Genomic DNA, 8,023 nt, shown 5'->3' with positions numbered 1-8,023 from the left:
CCCACCTACCTGTGGAAGGTCTCCCAGTGGTGCTCCCCCAGTGTGATGAACATCTGGTCGGTGCTGTAGAGTTTCTCTCCGTCCTTCAGCCACACGATGTCGGGCTCCATCAGTCCCTGAACAGCACAGCCCAGCCTCGCTGCGTTGCCCTGGGAGACCGTCTGATTGGACGGGTGCTTCGTAAACATCACACCTGCGTGGGGGGGCGGGGGTGAGGTCACACGTTAGAGAACCACACTATAAACTGGACTGTCATGGCTCCCAGGTGTTCCACCTTTAGAACCTGAGTCTCTGTCACAGACCTGTGTCTCACCTGTGTTTACCTGCTGCAGGTGACAGGTGTACACCTCACTGATCAGTCTTTTGTAAACAAACTCATTTCTCACATTGTTCTGTTTTCTGTTTTTCAGCATCACAGAGACAGATGACATCATCGACCATCAAAACATAAGATGCAATCAGTGGAGTGAGTGTCCGACAGTGAACAGTGATGTCATCAGTCGCTGCAGTAACTTCATTACCCATAAATCCTTTGGCCTGTGAGATGAAACAATTAATCGATAATCAGAACAGCTGCTGATCAACTTTCTGTCAATCGACTAATCAATGAATCAGATTAGTTTAACTCTGATCTTGTTACAACAAGGATGATAATGATGATACCTGTGGTTGTCTGACCGTCTGTTTGTTTGTTTATTTGTCTGTCTGATTGTTTGTTTGTCTGGTTGTTTGTTTGTTTGTCTGATTGTTTGTTTGTCTGGTTGTTGACCGATTTGCACCAAACTTATTCAGTTATAATCTTAAAGACAACAATTGTGGATTCAACATTTTCTTCCAGTTTTCCTACAACCTCTTTGATCTTATCATCATTATTGATTGTTATGATTATTGATCTGATTATTTAGATCCAGATCTAAGCATCTTGTCCTGAGACCACAGTGGGAAGGAAACAGAAAACATTCTCTGGCTTCTGACCTGAACCTCAACTACCTCAACTGATGGACTAACCTGGACCTGGGTGGAACCTGATTCTGAAACCAGGTCTCAAAGAGCCGTTCATTGTGTATGTGTGTGTGTGTGTGTGTGTGTGTGTGTGTGTGTGTAAGTTCTGGCTGCAGACAGAGAGGCAGCTGGAGGATATCTCTCTTGAAGATGGTTTCTTCATCACATCAGATCTCAACCCTCCTCCCTCCACCTCCTCCACCTTCAGGTTGACTGGGTTCACCTCTGCCATGACATCACTGATGTCGGCGTCTTTCAGCAGAGAGTCTCTCTGAGCCAGTTTCCATCAGCATCAGTTTGTCACATTGTGAGACGGATCAGGGACAAGAGGACCGAACTCCCTCCAGCTGATCCAACACCGAGTCACCGAGCTCACCTGAAGATCTTGGACCTGACACCTGGATTTAATAGTTTTAATTTATTTATACTGTTTTTATTTTTTCCCGCTCTGTTGCCTTCTTCAGCATTTTTAAACATTCCTACAAAATAAAAGTCATTGTGTTTGATGTACTTCCATCAGCTGTGACCTCTGACCTCCTCACTGCAGGTGGTTAGTGATTTTGCTGATCCAAGAAGTGAACTCACCGGTCTCAGAATCACAGGAATGATTAAAGTTATTAATTTACATTATTGTATTTTCACCAGTTAAGAACCTTTCACCTTTACATCTTCATCTTTTCTATGAACTTGTTCTCTGTTTGTATTTTCCTGATGGTTCTGTTAGTTCAGGATAACTTCTTGTTTATGATGCGTTCACATGCTGTTAAAGGTCGCAGTGATGTGTGTCCTAAACAAAGATGTGATAAACAGCTTCAGTATAGAACTGGGGGACAGTAAAGTGATGTCAGAAGCCGTGAATCTGCACTTTGCAGATATCAGAGGCAAAATACTGTAATTTAAGTTATACGTCATAAATTAATTTCTTCATACGCTCGTTTCTTTAATGGTGATGCCAGTTGGACCTTTTTTAATTTGGCACGAGTCCTGATTCATTCGACAAATAAACAACCATCACTTAGCAACGTGTTTCAATTAAATGTCAATGTTTTCCCTGATTGAAGCTGCTTTAAAACCGTAAAGCTGAGCCGCTAATAAAGTTATAATTTCCTCACCTGTTCGCCAGGTGAACCGGAGGCTCGACTCTATTTATTCCTGGTCTGAAGAAGAGTTTTACCCCTCGTGGATATTTGCCGAAAAGAAATAAAACTTTAAAACTGCACAGTTTCAAACGGAGTCTCGCCCTCGGAGACAAAACGTCGCCACATTCAAACACGGGTTTGTCCTCTGATGGAAAAGGAGTAAAACTGTGATTCACCTTTTAGTTGGAGCCATGACTCTGAACCATCTGATGTAATGAGTCTGTTCACTCACCTGTCCCACAGGTGCCCTCGAGACTCCGCAGTAAAAACACCACGATCCACAGAACCCGCTTCATCTTCTCATTATTTCTGTCCGTGCCCCGTTTAATCCGACACACGAAGCGGGTTAGCCTAGTTCAACTCGGCTCGGCTCGGTCCCCTTCTCTCGTCACTGGAGCCTCATTTCCAGCCGGACAAACAGGATTTCCCCCCGGGAGACGGCGGAGCGGAGCGGCGGGGAACACGGTAACTTCATAAAGGAGGAGCGGGAAAACAAACAAACAAACAAAAAACAGGCTGATAAACGGAGTTTGTGTCGGTCAGAAAGTTTAGAGCAGCTCGTTCTCACGCTGAAACTTCACACACGTTAAACACGATCTGACCGGAAAGGGCACCGTATCACCTTCAAAATAAAACAACATGAAACATCAAGAAATTTAAATTTTACGTTTATGTTGCATTTCACGTTTTATGATTATATATTATTATTGTATATTTTCTATTTTACAGTTGCACGTTTCTTTAGTTTTACTGTTACACTTTAATCATTGTTTTGCGTTGTTTGTTCCTGTCAAACACTGAAACACTGAATTGAATTAACCCAATTATTGGGTGATACACTAATAAAATATGACTGAATGTCAATATTTGGCTTTAATAAAGTTGGAAGAAATGTTTAAAACTGTCAGTATAACAGATTTCTAAGAGTATTCTTCAGCTTATTTTATTTTTCAACATGAATAACGTTTTACTCAATTTTACTTTATTTATCTTTTTTTTATTTGATTTGACTTTTTGTTGTTTTATTTATCTTCCTTTTTTTTTTTATCTTTTACCGTAGTTTATCTTTGTTATTCAATGAAAACATGTAACCGGAAGTGCGGTTGATATTCAGTCTAGCTTCACACTGGTTGATCTCTCCCAGTGGAATGTGGAGGAGGGGGAGAAGTAGGGGGAGGGGAGAGGGGGGGACTAGTTCGTTTAGTAATGACTAATTTGTTTGAGTTGAAGACTTTGGGCCTGTTTGACGGTCAGGACCAGGTTTAGGTTGAGGGTGAGTTAATGAGAGAGAGAGAGAGAGAGAGAGAGGGAGAGAGAGAGAGAGAGAGAAGTGTGTGTGAAGAAGATGATGATCGGGAACGCGCATGACCGCCACCTGGCGGTGTGACATCAGAGCCCAGGTACAGTGATGGTCAGTACAACCTGGTCCATGTTGTTTCTAGAAGCATCATGATGGTGGAGGAACCAAACTCCACAGGATTTAATCAGGTTTTTACAGTTTTCATTGTTGCGTCTGGTTCAGTGAAAATAAAACACACACATTCATTCAACAGTTGTGATGTCATCCTCCTCCTCTTCCTCCTCTGATATCTTCATTGCTTCTGACTCAGACTCTGGTTTTCTGGATCTGAGTTCTTGTCATGTCAGGTCCACATGTTGATCTCATACAGGAACCACAGAACCAGCTGTGGCACCGACAGGAACCATGACTGGTTTATTTCATCCTCCAGCTGCAGGTAAATCACACGTCAACTGTTCAGAGGAGAAAACCAAGTTCTGCTTTGGGAAACACACAGAAGCCAAGGAGGTTCAAAGATGGATCATCATCAGCACCAGAGTCCAGACTGACATTATCTCAACATCTGGATCAGTGTGTCAGCTGATGAAAGATGAGAAAACAGAGTCACTGTAGTTTGTGTAAATGTTCTTGGTGTGTAAAGACAATGTGCTGACATGTTGATTTCGGATGTTAAACGACCTGCGGCTCGTTAACACAGACGAGACAAATCACAACAGATTTAAACATGCAGAGAGTTTAATGACAGGATGAGTTCAGACACGACAGATAAGACTCGTCTCATCAGACCGGTCTGGATCAGTCTGGTCTCTGATGAAGATAAAAGCTCACAGGAGAAGAAGAAACAAACATTAGTTAAATAAACAAAAACAGCAAAAGAAAAACTATGTTCAGAGAAGAGTGTCTTTAATGTTTCCCACTGATCAGGATTCACCTTCATCTTCATCTTCACCTTCTTTGTCTTCACATTCATGTTTGTCCAAATAAGCCCGAGACTCTACTGGAGATTCTACTAGAGATCCAACGGTGAGTCGACCCACAGACAATTAATCAACTATTGATCGACTGAGTAAAACACTCTTTTGTTCCAGTTCCTCAAACAGGAGAATTTTGTTTTATATGTGACAGTAAATTAAATGTCTTAAGGTTTTTAAACTGTTACACAAAACAAACTTTCACTAATTAATATTTTATTATTGATTAATGGGTTAATTGTTTGGTTTATAAAACATCAAGAAACAGTGAAAAATGGCCCGACATAGTTTCCTGAAGGAAATTCAGTCCATGATCAAAGCAGAAAAATCCTCACAACAATCAATCAATCAATCAATCAATCAATCAATCAATCAATCAATCAGGAAATACAGAATCAGGTGAATCTGATTGGCTGCAGCTCCAGTCAACATAAAGAAAAGGAAACGCTGTGTCCTCTTGATCAAACCTTAAAGTTTAAGAGACAAACATGTGAGTGAACAGGTGAGTGAACAGCGTCGTCCCTGAGTCTCTACTGTTAAACATCAGCTACACTTTGTCTTCTTCTCTTGTGTTAAATGTTAAAATCCTCTGTTTGTCCAGGTGAGCCTCTCGTTACCTGGTTGTCCAGGTGAGCTTCTCATTACCTGGTTGTCCAGGTGAGCTTCTCATTACCTGGTTGTCCAGGTGAGCCTCTAGTTACCTCTGTTCTGTTAAATGTCCTCAGACCTGCAGCAGCAGCAGGTCTCACTAGTGGTCCAGCAGATGGGGGGCGCTGTGAGTAGTACTGAGCTGTGACATCCGGTTTTTAGCAGCAGAAGAAGAAGCAGCTGTGGGGGGAGGGGGGGGTTGGGCGGAGTCTGGGCTGACCACATCTCCGACTGACTCGTCACAGAGGGTCATCAGGTAAACTTCTTCTTAGTGGCTGTGAATCGCTCCATGTACTAAGGAGGGAAAACAACAGAGACCATTAGAGACCATTAGAGACCAGTAGAGACCAGTAGAGACCAGTAGAGACCAGCTGAGGTGTCTGTCTTTTGTTCTCCAGACAAGTTTCTAACAGGTGCTCTCACCTTGTCGTATCCTTCCAGGTCTCGGAGCTTCTTCACTTCGAACAGGTTTCCCTCCACAGAGAACAGAGACACCTGGGAGTCGGAGAGGATGGACAGAGGGATGGAGGACAGCTCCAGACAGTTCTCCTCCAGACGAAGGACCTTCAGACGAGGACACCGGGACACCTCCGCCGACAGCACCGAGATCTGCAGGAGGAACAGGAAGACTGCTGAAACCTGCTGTTGGTTGTCGTGTGACAGGTCTCTGATAAGGGCAGGGAGACCTGGTTCTGAAGTACCTGGTTCTGGTTGAGGTTGATCTCGATAGCCTGCAGCTCAGACACATGCTCAGGGACGTTCTGGATCTGGTTTCGGGACAGGTCCAGCAGATCCAGGTGCCTCAGGGTCGCCAGTCCGGGGGGGAACTCTGAGATCTGGTTCCCGGCCAGACTGAGGGTCCGCAGGGCTTTGAGCTGGCCCAGACCGGGGGGCAGCTGCTGGATCCGGTTCCCATTTAGACTCAGGGTCTCCAGCTTCTTCAGCTTCCCGATCTCACTGGGAACACTGGCTGAGGACAGAGAGGACAAGATCAGCACCAGACCAGGTTCTGTTCACACTCACAAGTCTCAGCTAGATATATTATATATGTATATATATATATATATTATATATATATATATATAATATATATAATATATCTAGCACACACACACACACACACACACCATATATACCACTTTGCACAGACAGAACAAGGAGACTTGGGGCCAACAGAGGGCCAATGGAAAGCCTCCCCTCTGGTCTCTGTCAGCCTCTCTGATGCTTCAGGTCTGTATGAGACCAGGAGTCAGGACTGAGACCAGGAGCTGGTCGAGCTGGACTGAATCTACATCCCAGTTGCTCTGTGTTGTCAAGCAGCTTCACTCTGACTCTGCAGTGATGAAGATGAGGATGAAGATGAGCTCTGCCTGGTTCAGGTGTACTCTGTTGGACTGTGTGCAGGCACACTGAACATGAACCTGTGTGTTTGTCGCTAAGCTAAGCTAAGCTAAGCTAACTGATCTCTGAGTGTTGTGATACATGGTTGTTAAACCACTGTCACCTCTATCACCTGTGGTTGAACACTTGTCCTCAGGTCAGTCACTCACTCAGTTTGTTGCAGTTGAGCGTCAGACTCTTTAGCTGCAGGAAGTTTCCAATGGCGGCAGGAAGAACCTCGATCTTGTTCCCGGACAGGTCCACCGTCCTCAGGTTACTGGTGAGTCTCTGCAGCTCCTCTGGAAACTGGAGCAACGACACAAACAGCAGGAAACTTCAGCGACTGACCACGGCTCCAAGTGAAGGTCACTGATGAAGACTGTAAAACTCTTCATCATCACACAGACCTGAGTTATTGTTTCACTGGAGCCTGAAGTTGTGGAAATATCATTTACCTCTTTAAAGTATAAAACGCATGACCTAGACCTTTGTAATGTTTATGAACAAAAACACCAAAGCAAATTCCTTGTATGTTGAAAACCTACTTGTTAATAAACCAAATTCTGATACTGGAGATCTGGTGAAGAATCCTCAACCTCATCTTTATCTCACGTCACTGTTGTTAGGACACTGACAGATTCAAACATTACTGACAGTGAAGGAGTGAGCTGTGATTGGTTTTTCTCCTGTGATGAACACAACTATGGTCTCTCACATTTTCAAAATAAGAGAAAATTCAAAAGTAATAATAAAAGTAAAGAACAGATACTGAAGTAAATGTACTCTCTTACTGTCCACCTCCACCTGTGTTCACCTGTTGAACACAACTTTTGTGTGTGGAGCAGTGACGTCAGTGCAAATATCTTCAGTATGCGACTGTAAACAATGATAACACGTGAACAGGTGAGTCTCACCTCCTGCAGTCCTTTTCCTGTCAGCTGGAACACCCCGGTCTTCTGGGAGGTCTCCAGGTGAGACTTGAGCGCACTGTTCCCCATGTGGACCTGCGGCCAGGTGCAGCTCCACCTGTCAACCTGTCTGTTCGAGCCCGACTGGGTAATGAACTATTGTCCCTGAGGGTGAGATGCTCCTCCACCGTCTGCCTACAGCGGGAAGACTCCACCCGAGGTCATATCCAGACCGGATGTGGTCGGTATAAGTCCAAGTCCCGGGATCAGCTGACGGGTTTAAAGGAGCTCCTGTCGCTGTTAATGAGATGAGTCGGTGAATCTGCTAACAACTAGCTGCGTTAGCTCCTGAGACACCGACCAGCCCTGGCTGGGTCCAGTAACGAGCTAGCAAACCAACACACTCGTCACAGTGCGGTTAACGTGACCGTGGCGAGTTCAGCCCAGTGTGAAGCTACGTTAGCATTGAGGTTAGCATGAAGGTTAGCCTGCTAGCCGCAACAAAAACAACTCAACACACCGGAAACAGTTGTACTTACATCAAAGCAATCGGCGCAGTGTCGTCACGCGCAGTGTGTAGTTTGTCGCATAGTGTGTAGTTTGTAGTTTGTAGTTTTTAAGTAGAGCAGCAAAGTGGAGGTGGAGACGCCCTGAGAAGGACTGAACGGCGCTACT

General features: G+C 44.5%; 2 protein-coding genes across 2 annotated transcripts in view; both read right to left on the bottom strand.

The window, feature by feature from the left end:
- Window positions 1-2,715, bottom strand: part of tyro3 (TYRO3 protein tyrosine kinase) — a 14,804-nt gene extending 12,089 nt beyond the window's left edge. The window contains exons 1-2 of the mRNA XM_023430415.2: window positions 2,374-2,715; window positions 10-193 (exon numbers count right to left, since the gene is read on the bottom strand). Coding sequence (XP_023286183.1) covers window positions 10-193; window positions 2,374-2,437 — 248 coding nt within the window. The 5' untranslated portion in view covers window positions 2,438-2,715. The remainder of the gene's footprint in view (window positions 1-9; window positions 194-2,373) is intronic.
- Window positions 2,716-4,158: 1,443 nt separating this feature from the next.
- On the bottom strand, window positions 4,159-8,017 carry lrrc57 (leucine rich repeat containing 57). Its single transcript, XM_023430425.2, has 6 exons — window positions 7,888-8,017; window positions 7,355-7,645; window positions 6,611-6,746; window positions 5,762-6,030; window positions 5,484-5,669; window positions 4,159-5,354 (listed from the first exon to the last, which is right to left on the bottom strand). Exons 2-6 carry the CDS (start codon window positions 7,436-7,438, stop codon window positions 5,313-5,315), a joined length of 717 nt encoding a protein of 238 aa, XP_023286193.1. The 5' UTR covers window positions 7,439-7,645; window positions 7,888-8,017; the 3' UTR covers window positions 4,159-5,312.
- Between the last annotated feature and the right edge of the window lie 6 nt (window positions 8,018-8,023).

The sequence above is a fragment of the Seriola lalandi genome, unplaced genomic scaffold (genome assembly GCF_002814215.2).
Source record: "Seriola lalandi dorsalis isolate HSWRI2012SDOR001 ecotype SW California unplaced genomic scaffold, Sedor1 jcf7180002054902, whole genome shotgun sequence".
NCBI classification, from domain to species: Eukaryota; Metazoa; Chordata; class Actinopteri; order Carangiformes; family Carangidae; genus Seriola; species Seriola lalandi.
This window is presented reverse-complemented; position numbering and strand designations above follow the sequence as displayed.

Bases quoted from the DNA above. Each gene is read 5' to 3' on its own strand.
- lrrc57 (XM_023430425.2), bottom strand. From the start codon at position 7,438: ATGGGGAACAGTGCGCTCAAGTCTCACCTGGAGACCTCCCAGAAGACC. The intron at 6,747-7,354 runs GTGAGACTCACC...TCGTTGCTCCAG, and splicing joins CAGGAAAAGGACTGCAGGAG to TTTCCAGAGGAGCTGCAGAG. The intron at 6,031-6,610 runs GTGAGTGACTGA...CTCTGTCCTCAG, and splicing joins GCTCAACTGCAACAAACTGA to CCAGTGTTCCCAGTGAGATC.